At 38.8% G+C, this 18353-nt stretch overlaps 1 protein-coding gene and 1 long non-coding RNA gene across 3 annotated transcripts in view; both read right to left on the reverse strand.

The window, feature by feature from the left end:
* UBE2H (ubiquitin conjugating enzyme E2 H) overlaps positions 1–18353 on the reverse strand; it is a 104518-nt gene that overhangs the window by 39222 nt on the left and 46943 nt on the right. For both annotated transcript variants that reach the window (XM_059171852.1, XM_059171851.1), the window contains exons 2-3: positions 5747–5823; positions 4855–4929 (exon numbers count right to left, since the gene is read on the reverse strand). In XM_059171852.1, the coding sequence (XP_059027835.1) occupies positions 4855–4929; positions 5747–5823 (152 nt within the window). The remainder of the gene's footprint in view (positions 1–4854; positions 4930–5746; positions 5824–18353) is intronic.
* Positions 7259–11831, reverse strand: LOC131829759 (uncharacterized). The gene is made up of 2 exons (XR_009352986.1): positions 10947–11831; positions 7259–10689 (listed from the first exon to the last, which is right to left on the reverse strand). It is a non-coding gene; the product is annotated as an uncharacterized LOC131829759 (long non-coding RNA).

Raw genomic sequence — 18353 nt, forward strand, 5'->3', positions numbered from 1 at the left:
AGGCTCCCTGCGGAGCAAGGAACCCGATGTGGGACTCGATCCCAGGACGCTGGGATCATGACCTGAGCCGAAGGCAGCTGCTTAACCAACTGAGCCACCCAGGCGTCCCTGAGCAAGGAGTCTAATGTGGGACTGGATCCCAGGACTCTGGGATGATGACCTGACCTGAAGGCAGAGGCTTAATGGACTAAGCCACCCAGGCGTCCCTATGTGTTCCTTTAAAGATGGTGTTTAAAACTTTAGGAATGACTATAAGGCATTTTGCCCATTAATATATGCCATAATTTAACTACTTTATTATCTACTGGGCCACTTAGGTTGCTTCAAAGTTTTAAAAACAAGTTTTAAGAACAACACTGCAAATTGCACACTCTGATACATTAATCTTAGTGCACATCTCTGAATCGTAAGATAATTTATGCAAAAATCACTAAAAGGATATAAAATCTTTGTCAATCAACATATACTGCAAAGTCAGCTACATGACACTTGCCAATCTGACAAGTTCTGTATCTTCCACTTTTTAAAATACGCATTCTTTGGAATAGACATAAAACCGTTTTGTATCCTATGCTTATTGGTTACTTTCCATTTTTATTCAAAACTGCTCCATTCCTCCTCTTCGTAGATGGGATCACTCATCTTTATTTCACCCCCACAGCAACTGCGAGTCTGTGTTTTCTCTGGAAAAAGCATTCTCTTAATAGACGAGCACCTGCTGGAAGCCATCTGGGGAAGGATGGCATACGGCAGTCTCTGGAGCAGCTTCTCTGCATGAAACAAAATCTTCACTGATGGGAGATGATGGGGAGTTCTGAGAGAGTATTATTTCTGAAATCCTTATGCGCACCTTCACAATTCTGAAGCTTTTTTCTAAAACTATATTCTCAACACACGAAACAAAATCTTTCTTGTAAAAGCCTATCTCCTTCCATACACTTTCTTCCCTGACTGAGGTACTAACTCACACCTCTCCTAAACAGCAATGAAATGTTGTCACTAAAGCCCATGCATTATTTTATTTATGTGGGTCTTCTCTCCTAACTAGTGAGAGCCTTCTGTGACCTTCCTAATTATTAGAAGACTGCGATCTATCCCAAGTGGCTAATACATTGGTCACCATCAAACATGCAGAGTTCACTTAATTCTAGCATCTCATTTTCTAGAAAAGGACACAACGGTCCAGATGAGTATCATTCTCTTGGTCAAGGAAAACCAGGGCCAGAAGCACTCTTTCCTGATCACCAGTCTACGGACCAAATGCACTCTCCCAACTCTACGTAGCTGGGGATTCAGCAGCACTGGCATGCTAGGAAACTTTCTGGATGAAAAAGATAAAAATCTGAACTTTTTTTTTTTTTTTAAATTTTATGTATTTATTTGTCAGAGAGAGAGAGAGAGAAAGAGGACAGAAGCAGGCAGAGTAGCAGGCATAAAGAGAGGGAAGCAGGCTCCCTGCCAAACAGAGCCTGATGCAACGCTCGATCCCAGGACCCTGAGATCCTGACCCAAACCAAAGGCAGAGGCTTTATCCACTAAGCCACCCAGGTGCCACGAAAGTTTGAACTTTCGAATAAATCAGAACTTAAAGATTCAGATATGATTTATTTCAAAGTGGTCTCTCTGGAAAGCCATGCAAATATCTCAATGATGTTACAACTGATCAGAGGAGCTTTGTAATTTCTCTTTTGAAAGCGCCTTTAGGGCCAGTTCATAAGAAAATCATAATTCTTAAACTAAGGAAATTTCAGAATTGTGTATCATTTTACACCCCAACTGATGTCACTCAGTTTTTCCATTTATCCTATTCTGTGAAATTAAATGAACTTTAGCCATTTCAAAAACTTATATCCAGCTTCAAAGCATCAAGATGACTTCATAAACATTATCACTAATGATACTCCAAGAGAATATAACATTCCAGAAGGTCAGCTTAAGATGTCAGAAATAATGATGGCATTGAGAAACTTCATAACCTCTTTATATTCCTTCTGTAAAGTCTGTTTATATTCCTTCTCTTCCCAAAGAGATAGCTTTATTGCCATTTTGAGGGGAAAAAAAACCCAACTTGTATAATGATATAAATTGTTTTTAAAGGGTATTTTTAGTTAGGCAATCATGACCTACTGAAAATTCTCCAAAACTTATATAGAGGATACCCCAAAAGGTGAGCATGTCAAATAACATTGAGTATATACTGAAAAATGCCTAGCAAATTGTTTTAAAGTAAATACATCAGAATGTAAATGATAATACCCATTGAGGGACAGAATTATGAGACATTTTTAATTTTTCTTTATTTCTGGTCACCTGGATCTGCTTACATTCCTACTAAGACTATGGGGCGATTATAAAATAAATAAGTAGCAAACAAACATATATATACACACACATATTAATATTCCAAGATCTAAGCAGTAAGGAAGCTTCATCTAAATTTGCACATCTTAATATTTAAGAGCTCAAAAACCTGGCTCAGGAAGAAGGGTATGCCTAGATACTATAGAGGCAGAATTTTAAAAGAATCTAAGGTTGGGATTCTCTAATCTCCTTGCCCTTCTATATAATTCTACAACTACCTACAACTCAAAAAGGAAACCTTCCCTATTCTAAATGAGCCACTAGCTTTCAAAATGTTTAAAGCAAATTCAACAGTTATTATATTGTTGATGACCTGAAAATAGGTCACCCCCCCAACTGATTATAACTCTCTTATGCAATGTTCCTTTGAAGGAAACAAGCACAGCTTGTACAAATATTTCAACTACTTCTACTTCCCTAAGAGAAGATGGTACACATCTGTAGGTATTTCTAAGTTCTGAAAGCACATACAAAGGCAAAAGAAAAATTATGAAGAAGTTAAATCAGCCTAGTCATTTGTCTCAAGCAATTTCATATTACATCATTAATTTAAAAGTACATGGGCATCTGCTGTGTCACTGGTGAATAAATAAACAATGCCTGAAGTTTAGACATGTTTACTTTGAAAGTTATGATGAAATAATTATCTGGAAAAATATGTTAAGATAAGGTTTGAGAAATAACTACATTTCTGCAGGATATGTAACAGCTTTTCTGTATAGTTCACTGTTAAACAGTTATATTGATTTCTTTCTGACTAGGAATTTAGGGCTCAAAACTATCAGCATACCAATTTTTAGTCTTTAAGCAAATGGACATATATGAAATATATCTGAATTTATATGGTTTATACATTCCGTTTGTAAAGACTTAAAAATCATACTACTCAAAGTTCAAATGCCTGTACAGAAAGAATGGATCATCAGGGGACAGGCGACCACAACGTGACAGAAAAGCACCCCCTCTTCATCCCCGGCCCAACCCAAGCTGAGTAACACCATTCCATCACCCTAGAATGGACTGGGAATGACTGCTGTTCCACCCCTACAGGCATTAAGTCAGATATATTTGGGGATTATCTCAAGCTCCCTTCCTATTTCATCATCTGATAACCCTTCACCTCAGAGACCCTTGCAGCAAGGGGGAATTTCTAATTTAATCATTCAGAAAGTATCTTCTCCATTCCTGAGCTTAGAAAAATCATCCAAGGGACCTTAAAAGGAAATCACCAATTTATTCTTAAAATGAATGCTAAGAGCTACCAGCGTTAAGAAGGAATCACAGGCCGTCTGTATTACTTTTACAGCACAAAGCTTGTAAGCAGTAGGGTAGCTGGAGAGTGGAGGAGAAGCTACTACATTTTGACTAAGAATTAGTCTACGATGATCCTACCTTTTCCACGTTACTTATCTTAGATAGAAATGTGGAGGGCTAGAATCAAAATGTAAAGCTGAGGATGACTTTGGTCCACCTCCTTAAAAAACCAAACCAAAACCAAACCCAAACAAACAAAACAAAAAGTCTTTTTGTTGGAAGGTGAGTGGGCTGTGTGGTGTCTAAAGTCCAAGAGGCCTGGCATGAGTTCCAAAGATAAGCCCATGGCAGTAGCAAGACATACCAACCCTGGCAATTCAGAACATGAGGTCCAATGTGACTAAGAATGAATATATTCCAATTTTATTTTTTATTCTTTCTTAAAATTGGTCAGTATTTTATAGTATTTCAAACTCATCTTTAAGTGAAAATTTTAAAAGCTGACTTAAGTTTGCTGAGTTACTACCATTCCACAATCTCAAAACCTTTAAAAAAAAAAAAAAGGTGTCAGCCTTTCATCAACTATACCTCTATAGCATCTGATGCTAACAGACCTACATTGTCACTAAGTGCCTTAATGGGGGGGGGGGGGGATGGGTTATAGTAGTATGGCCAATTAGGGCAGAGAGAAGATGAAGGAGGAAAAAAAGGTACCTCTTTATACAATCCCACTGAGGCTCCTACTCTACTCTCTTCGGCTGTTTAGGGGGCTAAAAAGATGAGGAGCAGAGAGAGCAGAAAAGGGGAATTTCACTCCTAGGTACCCACAGCTGCAGTGAACAAAAGCAGAGGTGGCTCCAGAGAGGATTCTTAATGACAGAATTAGAATAAACACTATGTAACATTAATTCTAGAATAAACACTATGCAATTAAAAGGAGATTTAAGGTATGTTTATTATTTTACTGCTTAGCCTGAATAGACACTGGGCCTTAAGACTGTTTCATCTGACCCTGACAGAAAAATTTAGTTATAATCATTACAATCAGGCAAAGGTATATTTAATCATCTATCACACTGTGAAGTCCCACAAAAAGTCCCTGATTAACTGAATTTTTCCTTTTTAGGCTTTGGTGAAGTAACCATTTTTGGAATTATCTCTCACAAAATGCCGATTTTTTTTTTCCTTTTCTCTGTGCTTTCAAAACTCTCTAATGAGAAAAACTGAGTAGTTACATACCTATAGATGGAGATTTGAAAGGGTATTTATCAGGAAGATCCACTCTAACTTTCCATACTCCGCCTTCATATGGTGCTGAAATAAAAGTAAAAATGTTGAACATTAGAGCTGTGTCTCCACATTAAAAAATAAACCCAAGTTTAAGTGAAACATTAAATCCTAGCATCTTTTGAAAATCTTGCAGATTAATTAATTCCACATTAATTCATCAGCAGGTAGTCTATGTTCAGATTAAAATAACTTTTCTTTAAAAGATGTAGAGTTAGAAAATAAGATTTGTGGGGCGCCTGGGTGGCTCAGTGGTTTGGGCTGCTGCCTTCGGCTCGGGTCATGATCTCAGGGTCCTGGGATCGAGCCCCGCATCGGGCTCCCTGCTCCGCGGGAAGCCTGCTTCTCTCTCTCTCTCTCTCTCTCTCTCTCTGCCTGCCTCTCTGCCTACTTGTGATCTCTGTCTGTCAAATAAATAAATAAAATCTTTAAAAAATAAATAAATAAAAATTTAAAAAAAAAAGAAAATAAGATTTGTTTCTCCCCTACATTTACCTGATTTTTAAAGTATTAAACACTTAGTTCATAAGTAACAGCTTCCTATTTCAATCTTCCCTGTTGACCCACCCCTCATCAAAAACAAAAAACAGAAAAGGGGGGGGGGAGAAACTTACCCAAAACCATCCATGAAAAAAACTAAACAATAGTATTCACAATTTCTGTTTTAAACTGTCATATAGAGTAACTATGGTAAAAGCAAAATTTTCTGACTGGTTCTAGAGTTTCATTAAATTTACTGTTCAAATACTACACCTACCTCCACTGATATTCTCATTACCTACTAAGGAATAGAGAAAAAGAGAAACTGAAAAAGAAGAACACATATATGAACACGTGTACTTACTTCCTTGTGGTCCATAAAACTTCACTACAAATTCATTGAGTCCTCCCAGGATCGTAACCTCATGCTTACTCTCAATGCTAAGGTGAAAAGTAAAGGAAAGTACACAGGCTTTGTATTACCTGGAAGAACTAAAGATGATATCCCCAAGATATGCTATGTAAAGTGTTACTGACATTTGATTTGAAACTGATAAAATATGAAATATACGTAGTCGTTCTGGTCATTTAGAAGGCAATATATACTCTTATGAAAAGAATGCGAATAAACTTCAGATTCAGACACTGGTGTTCAAATCCCAGGAGAGCCACGTACTGGGTCTGTGGCCTACACAACATAATGTAAGCTCACTCCCCAAGCTTTTGTTATCTTTGTCAATCAGGAAAAACCACTTCATAGGATTTCTGTGAGAATCAAATGGGTTAAGTATGTAAAACACGGAAACTGCATTTTGTAGATAATATAAAGGAAATAAAGGCACTTAGTTTTAGTTTTTCTCCCCTCTGCAGTCTTTCCTCGCTAATCTACCCCTAGTGAACCTTTAACATAAACCCCATTATTCCCTTTAGTCAAATTCAAAAACTTAGCAAAATACCAATTCTCCTAAACTCGAAATGCTATGCTCCTAAAGCTAGGGATTTACTTAAGCAAAGTCTCCATCCATTTTCCCCCTGGCTTAGAAGAATAATCAAATAATTGTGATGTCACCTTCCTACAGGTACTATTAAATGCAAAACAGCAGCAGAATCAATCAATAAATCTTATCTCTAGTATTTATTTCACCTACCCTTTCCCTCCCCTTCCAAACCTCTCTCCAGCTTAGGTCGGCCTCTAGCTTCTGGCATGTTCTAGGGCTCCAATCACAGGAGTACTTATGTGTTGTTCTCTTCCTCAGAAACTTATCTGCCCCTGAGACTCTTAGATGTTTAAGGTATTAAGATTCAACTCTAAAAACCAAACCAACCCGCATCAGTAGACCTGTTGTTTTCTATTTCTTCTTTGTGGTCTAAACAAATAATAACTCGGGGATTTTAGGTAATGAACTTTGGGGGGCCCCTCACAATGAAATTAAACAAGAAAACCCCAAACAACCACATATGGAAAAGGGGATCTCGAATGTCACAATGTAACTGAACAACAACAAGAAAACCCCAAACAACCCAATAAAGATAAACTGGTCTCACCTTCTCCACAGCAGTGCAAATCACATTTTAATTACAAGAACTATTATACCAAAGGCAAAGAAACCAAAGAAATTTTAAAATGTTCTCTTACACAGAGAAAAACAGTATTTTTAAAGATATGAAATTACATATTTGGCTCTCCTATCCTCTGTCCTACAGGTCAAAGAACAGAGGGGCTGGGTGTAATTTGGCAAAGCCCTTCCTCAAAAGCCTTGAACAATCCCCACTAGAGATATTTAATAGGACAATTTAGTCTATACTAATTTGATCTCATTCTTTTCTAAATGAAAACTGTTTTAACAGCATGCACACTGAAAGGACTCAAATAGTATCCGCCCTGGAAAATACACTTTATTTCTCACTTGGTCAAATGACACAAACATGCATGCATTGGTGTACAAAACTCTTCTGGACCAGTCACCCTCTGACATGGCAAAATATTCCAAAGTATTAACCGGTTAAAATTTGTTTTAAAACAAACAAAAAGCACCTTGAGTTACAAGTTAAATCTAGTTACAATAGACAAAATTAAATATAAACAATAAAACCCTTGAAGAAAACAGACTTTTTAGAAAATCATCTTGGGGTGAAAAGACTTCCCTAAGAGTAACACCAAAGTCAGAAACCAGAGAGGAAAAGATGAGCAGATATAAGCACACACGAACATTTAAAACTTTTATATTGTAAATGACAAGATTAAAACTAGGAAGAAAAAAATTATAGCATATGACCAAAAAATGTAGATTACAATATAAAAGGTTATTACAAAGCAGTAAGCAAAATTAAAGGGGCACCTGGGTGGTTCAGTCAGTTAAGTGTCTGACTCCTGATCACAGCGCAGGTCATGATCTCAGGATTTTGAGATGGAGCCCACGGGCTCAGAGTCTGGGCACGGAGCCTGTTTAAGACTCTCTATCTCTCTCTCTCTCTTTCTCTTCCCCTTCTCCCTGGTTCTTGCATGGGTGGTTCAGTGGTAGAATTCTCGCCTGCCCTTCTCCCTGGTTCTCTTTCTCTCCCTGCTTTGCTCCTCCCCCTGCCCCCTTGGGAGAAGAAAAAGAAGGAAAAGAAAAAAAGAAAAATTAGAAACCCCTTGACAGAGAAAGACCAGGACAGCCAAGAAAACTGAATGAGCAAAATTAAGTTTTAAAAAAGTTCAACTCTTTAGTTTAAAAATTAGACATTTTTCACTATGAAAATGAAAGGGCTAAAAAAAAAAGAAAGAAAAAAAATGAAAGGGCTGATGAAAACCTAGTGTTCAGTGGAGTATAAATTCACATTCCTGAGGATAAATTTAGCACTGTGTTCCAAAACTCAAAATAAATTTATTCTTTTATTCAAATTTCACTTTTATGAAGTTTATTTTTTAAAAAATAACCAGACACTGCTGGTGGGAGCGTGATACAGTTTCAACCACTTTGGAAAACTGTGGGCATGTTAAGTACACATACATACACCCTACGCCCAAGAGCATTCCTCCCACTAGAGAGCCATATAGCGATGACCACCAACACAGAGGTTTCAGAATGCTCACAGCACGATTTGGAATATCCAAAATTTAGGTTACAACCCAAAGGCTTGTCAATAAAAAAGATAAACTATGATTGTCACCCAGCAGAATACTGCACAGCAATAAAAAATGAATTCCAACATTTGAGTGTATGAGTCTCCCAGATATTACAGTGAAAGAAACCAGGTACCAAAGAGCACATGCAATGTGATTCCTTCGCTACACATTTCAAACAAGCTAAATGAATCAATGGTGTTAGGAATTAGGATAGTAGTCACTCTAGTGGGGACAGCAATCATTTCAAGTGGTTCAAGGGGGACTTCTCCGGTGCTGATTAAACATTTGTTCCACTTATCACTGAGCTACAAAGATTTGTGGACTTTTCATGTATATGCTACTGTTTAACAAAATGTTCACTAGAAAGACAAAAGTATATCTGAAATGTGCAAATATGTTTACTGGAATATGTGACATTTAAAAATGGAAATTAAATATTTATTAAAAGGAACTGATTTAATGGGTTATTAGCGATTTTATACAACAGGCTGCCACTATATCCACTAGTGTTTACTGGTGCCTGCTCCATACCCACAGCTCCTCTAATGTACGTTTCTGCTCAACTTGAGATATCCAGAAATAGGTAACTGAATAAAGTAATACAGGTAAAGATATCCCCGTCATTAAACAAAACCAAATAAATTCACAAGGAAAATGAAAAGAACAGAGTAAGGTAGAGGATTCAGAGAGTTTATCAAAAGAAGTCATAAACTAATTCTATAACCTAAATATCTATAGAAGCAACATTCCTCATTAGAACCAATCTGCTATGAATAGCATTAGTGGACAGCAATTACTCTTAATTAATCATTTAAAGTTATAAGTTATCCACATGGATGTCTTTTCCAGAAAACTTAAGATATTTCTATCCTTGACAGGTATGCAATAAATCTGGGTTTCTTCCATTTTGTGATCCGAGAGTCAGTCTATGCTTTTATCTACTTTCCAAAGAAATTCTCCTTTCCCAACAGTCATGTTAAAATGAGATTAGAAGTAATGCTCCAAACCTCCCCTTTCCCACGATCCCTGGTACAACACTCCTGTCAGATATACTGGGTCTGTCTTTAATTACACATTATACTGTAAATTGAAGAATTCTTATAGTCCATTTTGTTTGAAAACTAAAACTGAACTGAATGAAACCTTTAAAACTCCTACCAAGTTGGTAAAATGAAGAAGCTGTGCTAAATTTATAGTGCCTTAGAATGGTACAGACCACTGAATCAAATGGAAACAAAGAATTTAAGTTTAGTTGAAAGAAAACTGCATTAAAAATAAGCCATTTCATCACCACGAATGAATGACTTGCCCACAAAAAATATGCAATTACTTGACTGCTGTAACCATGTGTATTTATGGTAGAGGCCACGGGTTTCTTTCTCCTCTGTTGCAAACTCAAGGGCAAGGAAGGCAAATGAGAAGGCAGGTTACAATGACAAAAATAATTATCTATTTCTGAGACGTGCTGGTCAGGCTAGTAGGCTGGCGGGAACGCACTAGAAGGTTTCTTGATTCGCCTCTCAGTTACAAAGCTCGAACACAGAAAATACCCCTCAGATACTGTTCCGGTAAACATATGTCAAATAAACCCATGAAGCCATGTTTTACTTACCTATGATCTAAGTTATTCGCAAAATACTGCTTTTTACTTACTAAGCATTTCACTCTTCAGGACTCTCAGCATTTTCAGTATAATAATGATTAACATTCACGGGAACCCAAGCTCGTTTCACTTTTAAAATGCCAGCCACCCACCACCTTATTTTCCCTCAATGGCATTATGATTACACAATCTAATATTTAAAGGTTAATGCCAAACTGTCAAGAGATAACTGACATTCTTGGCAAAACATGTCTATCGGGATTTTAGAAATGGCTTTTATATAGTTCTGGAATTTTCCAGAAAGAGCGCCAAGGGCTAAAAGCCTGTGCCACAGGATTGACGTTAACAGGTCAAAGACCTACAAATCAGACAGCATTGTTTCCTAAGTTGACTGATAATGAGCTTATAAAATAAATGAGGGCGGCCTCTCTGAGCTGTGTCCATCGAAGTAAGGGAATGGGGTGAAGAATGCGCTTCTGTGCAGAAGGTAGAAGCAATCTCTGTGGCTTTCTGTTCAGACCAGTCTGTTTCCAACCCTCCTTGAGATGAATCATACTACAAACATTGAAGACACTTGCCAACCTTTACTCACTACCTAGTATTCTTTTTTTTTTTTTTTTTTTTTTTTTTTTTTTTTTTTTTTTTTTATTTTTTTTTTTTAAAGATTTTATTTATTTATCTGACAGAGAGAGAAATTACAAGTACATTGAGAGGCAGGCAGAGAGAGAGAGAAGGAAGCAGGCTCCCTGCTGAGCAGAGAGCCCGATGCGGGACTCGATCCCAGGACCCTGAGATCATGACCTGAGCCGAAGGCAGCGGCTTAACCCACTGAGCCACCCAGGCGCCCACTACCTAGTATTCTTGATAAGAACGTGGCATGTCTATAAAACCATGGATGTGCAAAATATCACGAAAATAATACTTCTGGGGTTACACTGTTGTTGTTGTTTTTTCCTAAAGATTTTATCAAATCTTATCAAATCAAATCCTAAAGATCTGACAGAAAGAGATGCAGCAAGAGCAGGAACACAGCAAGGGGAGTAGGAGAGGGAGAAGCAAGCTTCCCGTCAAGCAGGGGGCCCCGTATGTGGGGCTTGATCCCAGGACTCCGGGATCATGGCCTGAGCTGAAGGTGGATGATTAATGACTGAGCCACCCAGGGGCCCCTAGGGTTATGTTTACAAGGAATACTTCTCCTTTAAAGACATACACTGAAATATTTACTAATTAAACTATAGGATGTCTACAATTTGCCTCAAGAGTTAGAAGAAAGGTATTGAAGAAATGGTGTAAGCCCTGAGGTGGGAATTCCTGAATGTGAATGAAGCCTGGGGGTTTATCACACTGTTCTTTTATGTTTGAAATTTTCCATTAAAGTTCTAAAAAAAAAAAAAATTAAGAATGTAGTCAGTTATTGGAACTTCAACATTTAACAAGCCTAACAGTGTAGAACTAAGACGATGTATCTCTTTTTTATAGATTTATTTAGAGAGAGAAAGTAGGCACACATGGGGGGAGCAGAGGGAGAGAATCTCAGGCACACTTCCACTGAGTGTGGAGGGAGCCCCACGAAAGGCTTGACCCACAACCCATGAGATCATGACCTGAGCCAAACCCAAGACTTGGGACACCCAACTGAGCCACCCAGGCACCCCAATAATTATAATTTAAACAAAAGTACATCTGTTAAAAAAAAAAACAACAACACACAAAAAAGTCATGTACAGTAACAGAAGCTTCTGGGTGACATTAAATTAAAGCTTAATTAAATTTAATTAATTAAATTTAAGCTTAAATTAAAAAAAAAAGGTTTTGAAAGGTTTGTATTCTTTACATTAGTTGAAGGGAAGACTTTTATACCAAAGACAAATAATGAAAGCAGCAGAAATAAAAGCCATCGAGAAAACAATCATGGGGAAAAGGATGCAAGACAATAAGAGGGAAGGAAAAATCCTTCTACCAGCGATGAAATAAAAAAAGTAGCTATTTTTATCATTCATCTCACTCTGGGCAGCAGTAATACAGGGTTGAGAGCAATCAGCACAACAACATACAGGTGTCAGTATCTCCTAAAGTCAAGCAATTTTTTTTTTTTTAAAGATTTTATTTATTTATTTGACAGAGAGAAATCACAAGCAGACAGAGAGGCAGGCAGAGAGAGAGAGAGGGAAGCAGGCTCCCTGCCAAGCAGAGAGCCCGATGCGGGACTCGATCCCAGGACCCTGAGATCATGACCTGAGCCGAAGGCAGCGGCTTAACCCACTGAGCCACCCAGGCGCCCAGTCAAGCAATTTTATTACCTAATCCTCGACAAAATATTTTAAGCTTTCCACATGAAGGGATAGAAATCTGTTAAACTGAGCTACAGAGAATACAGTGTTAGCATCTCTTAAATCCACAAAGGATCACAGTCTTTATTCTATTAAAAGTTGGTTTACTAAATATTCTATAAACACTCATACACAAGAGCCATAAGGCAAACAAAAACTACTCTTTTTAAAAAGATTTTTATTTATTTGAGAGAGACAGAGCAAGAGAGAGAGCATGAGAAGGGGGAGGGTCAGAGGGAGCAGCAGAATCACCCCCAACCCCTGACCCAGCACAGAGCCTGATGTGGGACTCAATCCTGGGACTCCAGGGCCATGACCTGTGCCGAAGGCAGTTGCTTAACCAAATGGGCCACCCAGGTGCCCAAAGAAAAAAATACTCTTAAATGAGCCAGCCTCCAAGAGGCTTAAAGTTTAGCAAGAGAACATGAGATCTGTACATTAAAGAGTAAATGCAAAAGCAGTTTGCTACTAGGGAATAGATTTCTTTCAGTTTGTGGGTATAGAGATTTACACAGGCCTCGAACAGCACAGGAGGGATGCCTGGGTGGCTTAGTGGGTTAAGTGTCTGCCTAGATACAGCACAGCTAGAAGAAAGCTCCAGTGTTGCTAGGGATGCCCGGGTGGCTCAGTCGGTTAAGCGTCTGCCTTTGGCTCAGGTCATGATCCCAAGGCCCCAGGATCAAGCCTGACATGAGGCTCCCTGCTCAGCAGAAAGCCTGCTTCTCCCTCTGTCGCTTCCTCTGCTGTACTCTCTTTTTTCATGCACCCTGACAAATTTTAAAAAAAAAAAAATCTTAAAAAAAATTTTAAAAAGACATCTCCAGTGTTGCTAGAATATCTCATTTTCATGAGAAACCAAAGAACTAGATTTCTAAGCCAGTATCTTAATTTCTTTATTTTATTTTTTTAAAAGATTTTATTTATTTATTTGTCAGAGAGAGAGCGAGAGAGCGAGCACAGGCAGACAGAGTGGAAGGCAGGGTCAGAGGGAGAGGGAGCCCGATGTGGGACTCGATCCCAGGATGCTGGGATCATGACCTGAGCCGAAGGCAGCTGCTTAACCAACCGAGCCACCCAGGCGTCCCAGTATCTTAATTTCTAAATGCAAACAGAGCAACGTGCTCCAAGGTCTCTCTCAGCAAAGCTTTCTTCTGGGACCATCCTACTTACAACCACATACTGCTACATTGTTACCAACTAATATACAATGTATTTTACTTTATCACTTGTCTCCTACTACTACAATGCAAACTTCTAAAGGCAAGGATTGTTCATTGCTACGTTCCTGGAGCTTAGAAGAGTACCCAACACACAGTAGGCACTCAATTAACTACATTAAATGAACACATGAATGAAGTTGCCAGACAAGCACAGCCTGGAACTGCCAGTCTGAGATCTAAGTATAGTTTTAGCTTTGTCAGACAGGGAAGGTGATACTATTAACAGCGAAGTGAAGCACAGGACAGAAGGAACAAGTTTTTTATGGAAGATGCTCAGTTCGGTTCTGAACACAGAAGCCATTTGAAGTATAAATGGATAAGCCAAGTGGCCATATACTATAAGCAGCTGGAAAACTGGTGATTTAGAAGGAGTCACCTCACAAATCACTTAACTCTCAGCTTGTTTCCCAATCTCTAAGCAAGGGGAGGGGGCTGGGGAGAGATTAACTACCTCATTCACAGGGATGCTGAAGCTGAAACACCTACAAAGAAAGGTACCTGGCCCAGCATCTGACACAAAAAAAAAAAATGCAAAAAATTTTTTTAAACGTAAAAGATACACAAAACTGACTAAAATTAGTTTCCACAAGACTAAAATTTACTTAAGCAACAATTCTTTTAATATCTCAAAAACTGTTTTCTTCTATGTATTTGAGACTCCCCTCCACTCGACACACACACACACACACCTTTCCTGATGTTATTATGAATAATGGTTACTGTACAGCATCACAAAATACAATGATGCCACGAAGAACTAAAAGGGCACATGTTTATTTTCTGAGATAGAAACTTCCCATACTGTACACTGAAGGCATTGGCAGTTTCTTTTCCTTTATTATTATTTTTTAAAATCATCTCTACACCTAACATGGGGCTCAAACTCATGATGCCAAGATTAAGAGTCCCATGCTCCATCGACTGAGCCAGCCAGGTGCCAGGTGCCCCTCGCACAGTTGTTGTTGTTGTTGTTTAGCTAGATTTAAGAGCTGTCACTGGGCTACCAACCTTTAAAAAGTTATCTGTAGGGACACCCGGGGGGCTCACTTGGTTACACATCCAACTCGGTTTTGGCTCAGGTCATGATCTCACAGGTTGTGAGGTCGAGTCCTGCTCGGTCCACTCAGTCAGGAATCTGCCTAGGGAGTCTCTCCCTCTGCCCCTCCCCCTGCTTGTGTTCTGTCAAGTGTGTTCTGTCAAGTAAGTTAAGATCTTTAAAAAAAAAAATCTTGAGGAAAAAAAAAGCTTTTCATGATGTTATAGCTTGATTCAAAGATAAAAAAACACTACGTTAAAAACAAGCCATCTACTCAAAGAACCCCTTATAATCCTAAGGATGATAATGACATTATGGTTATTTACATAACCATCATTATTTTTAAAAGAGGCCAACTATGTAGTTGTTAACTGAAAACATCTGGGATTTGCCCTAAAGTACTTCAGAGAAGAAAAGATGTGTGGCAAAGTCCTGATAACTACAAAGTTTTAAGTGACAAAGATTCATTAAACTATCTTTGCAGGGGTGCCTGGATGGCTCAGTGGGTTGAGCCTCTGCCTTCAGCTCAGATTCCGGGTCCTGGGATAGAGTCCCTCTGCTCAGCAGGGAGCCTGTTCCCCCGACCCCGCCTGCCTCTCTGCCTACTTGTGATCTCTGTCAAATAAATAAATAAAATCTTAAAAAAAAAAAAAAAAAAACTATCTTTGTGTACAGTAATAAAATAAAAACATAATAAAATTCACTTTAATTTCTAAAACTACACTCTGCTTCTATGGAAGGTGATACTGTCAAGGAACTAGTTTAAAATCTAACAGATTTAAGATATAGCTTTGAACTGCAGAGAAAAAATACTTAAAAGATTCCCAAGACCAAAGACACCCCAGAGACATAAAGTTCACAATGAAAACCTAAACAAATGATCTAGAAAAACTGTTTAAAAAGTTGGTTTGGGTGGGTGCATGTGGGTGGCTCAGTAGGTTAAGCGTCCAACTTTTTTTTTTAAGATTTTATTTATTTGACATAGATCACAAGTAGGCAGAGAGGCAGGCAGAGAGAGAGGAGGAAGCAGGCTCCCTGCCGGGTAGAGAGCCTGATGAGGGACTTGATCCCAGGACCCTGAGATCATGACCTGAGCCAAAGGCAGAGGCTTAACACACTGAGCCACCCAGACGCCCATTAAGCATCCAACTCTTGATTTCAGCTCAGGTCATGATCTCAGTCATGAGATTGAGTCCTGCACTAGGTAGGCTCCATGCTGGTTGTGAAGCCCACTTAAGAGTCTGCCTATTCCTTTCCCTCTGCTCCTCCCCCACTCTCTTAAAAAAAAAAAAAAATTCTTTAAGGGAAAAATTTTTTAAAGTAGACATATTAAAAGACAGTGGTACCTAATTACAACTTCCAGGTCCCCTATTCTCAGTATGGAGGCAGATGAAGCCACTGTCCACATGTCAAGAGAAGTAAACAGAAAGAACCCTGTCATTCCAGAGGCAGACTACCTAATCATAGTAGGCTGGAGAAGAAAAACAAATGAATCACAACCTTAAGAATGACAACAGCACCTGAACTTGAGAACTTTGAAGTCAAAGGCAACATATAATTTCCCCATAAATGATACAGAAACATGCAAACAGTCTGGTGGCCCTCTGCAAAATCCTAATGGAAACAAAACTTAAAATACATCTTATCTCCCCTTCTGGGCAGTATGCTTCTTTACCGTGCCATCCACAGTTTCAGGACAAGGTGCATCAGGAAGCAGCTTCTCAAGAAGCTAAATTTAATACAGTTTCATGGAATATCTATGCAGTGTATCTGGTTATCCATGCTTCCAGTGTTCTTCTCTAATAATCTTTGAAAAATTTACTTCCTTTTGTTTTAAACATAGTAGACCAGTTTTCACCCTAACACTTGAGATGTAGACTGCAATATCACTCAATGAAAACAGTTAAGTTAAAGTGTTTTATAATCCCTACCCACAGACATTCTAATCAAGGCATATGTGAATCATTTACAGTAAGCAGTGGATTTTTTTTTTTTTTTAAGTAAGCTGTATGCCCAACATGGGGCTTGAACTCATTACCCTGAGATCAGGAGTCTCATACTTTGCTGACTGAGCCAGCCAGGCACCCCAGCAGTAACATTTTTAAAGGAAGTATTTTCTTTGCCACTCTCCAAGTAATATATATTATATTACAACTGCGAAGTGCTGTGTAAAAATGAATAAATACAAGCAGTGATACCCACTCTACAGATGAAAATTATGGTAAAGTGAAAAGCAATGGATCACAGAAAATGAGCAAGAGGAGATCTTAGATATGTGGTTATCCGTTTCTTTTTATAGTCATCTCAAAAGTCATGGAGCTGCTTACAGAGAGATCCTGGTTCATAACCTGGAGGACTCTCTTTCCTTTCCTTGTCCATACTGTCTAATTATGAGTTTGTGTCCCCAGACACTAAGAATTCCCCACAGTAATTTTGTAACATCAATAAACTCAAGAATTTCTTAAAGCAAATTCTTTAAAATTCAAATATAAATGCCTATTAACGCAGAGGAAAGGAGAAAGAGAACACACATGCACATGCAAACCGTTAGTGTGCCCTTACAAATCATTGCTCTAAAGCTCCAGTCCTAAGTTACCTCCTCATTCCTTAGTTTTTTTCCAGAACATGAAGGACCAACACCTGCTGTTTCCTTTACTACTTCATGTTCATTAAGCATAGCAGATGCCAAATATGAACACCTTAACCTTGATTTCAGAAAAATTAAGCAAGGGGAAGAGAGCAGCACAGACTCAGGCTTTTTAAAGCAATACATGTGCAAAGGACTAAGTAACTGGTTCAAGTTCACTGTCATGATTTTATAGTGAATAGAGCAGAACTACCGACAAATACAGGGGACAGAGTGCTAAGTTAAAGCACAGTCTACCAGTGCCGAGAATGTGGCATTCCAAAACATGGATTATGTCTGTATTCAACTGAGCCTAGTTTCTATTAACCATTTGGAAGATTCATCAGAGGTAGCAGCAATAATTATGTGTTGGGAGTTTATTTTTTATTTACTGATTTTTTTTTTTTTTAAATAAAGACAGACACACAGACACACACACACACACACAGAGCACACAAGCAGGGGAAGCTGCAGCGGGAGAGGGAGAAGCAGGCTCCCCTGCTGAGCAGAGAACCCAATGCAGCACTCGATCCCAGGACCCTGGGATCATGACCTGAGCCGAAGGCAGACACTTAACTGTCTAGGCCACCCAGGTGCCCTATTTTTTATTTTTATTTTTTCATTATTTTTTGAAAAAGATTTTATTTATTTATTTGTCAGGGACAGAGACAAGAGAGAGCGCACATAAGCAAGAAGAGTAGCGGGCAGAGACAGAGAAGTAGGCTACCCACTGAGCAAGGAGCTCAATGCAGGACTCCATCCCAGGACCCTGGGATCATGACCTGAGCTGAAGGCAGCTGCTTAACTGGCTGAGCCACCCAAGGGTCCCTTATTTTTTAAAGATCTTATTGATTTATTTGCGGGGGGGTGGGGGGAGAGAAGCAGGCCCTGGCGAGCAGGGAGCCCAATGAGGGACTTGATCCCAGGACCCTGGAATCATGACCTGAGCTGAAGGCAGATGCTTAACTGACTGAGCCACCCATGTGCCCCATGTTGGAAGTTTAATAAAGGCCAAAAAAATAAGGGGGGGGCAGATTAAAATGTAAC

This window comes from Mustela lutreola, chromosome 4, assembly GCF_030435805.1.
Source record: "Mustela lutreola isolate mMusLut2 chromosome 4, mMusLut2.pri, whole genome shotgun sequence".
In the NCBI taxonomy this organism is placed as follows: domain Eukaryota; kingdom Metazoa; phylum Chordata; class Mammalia; order Carnivora; family Mustelidae; genus Mustela; species Mustela lutreola.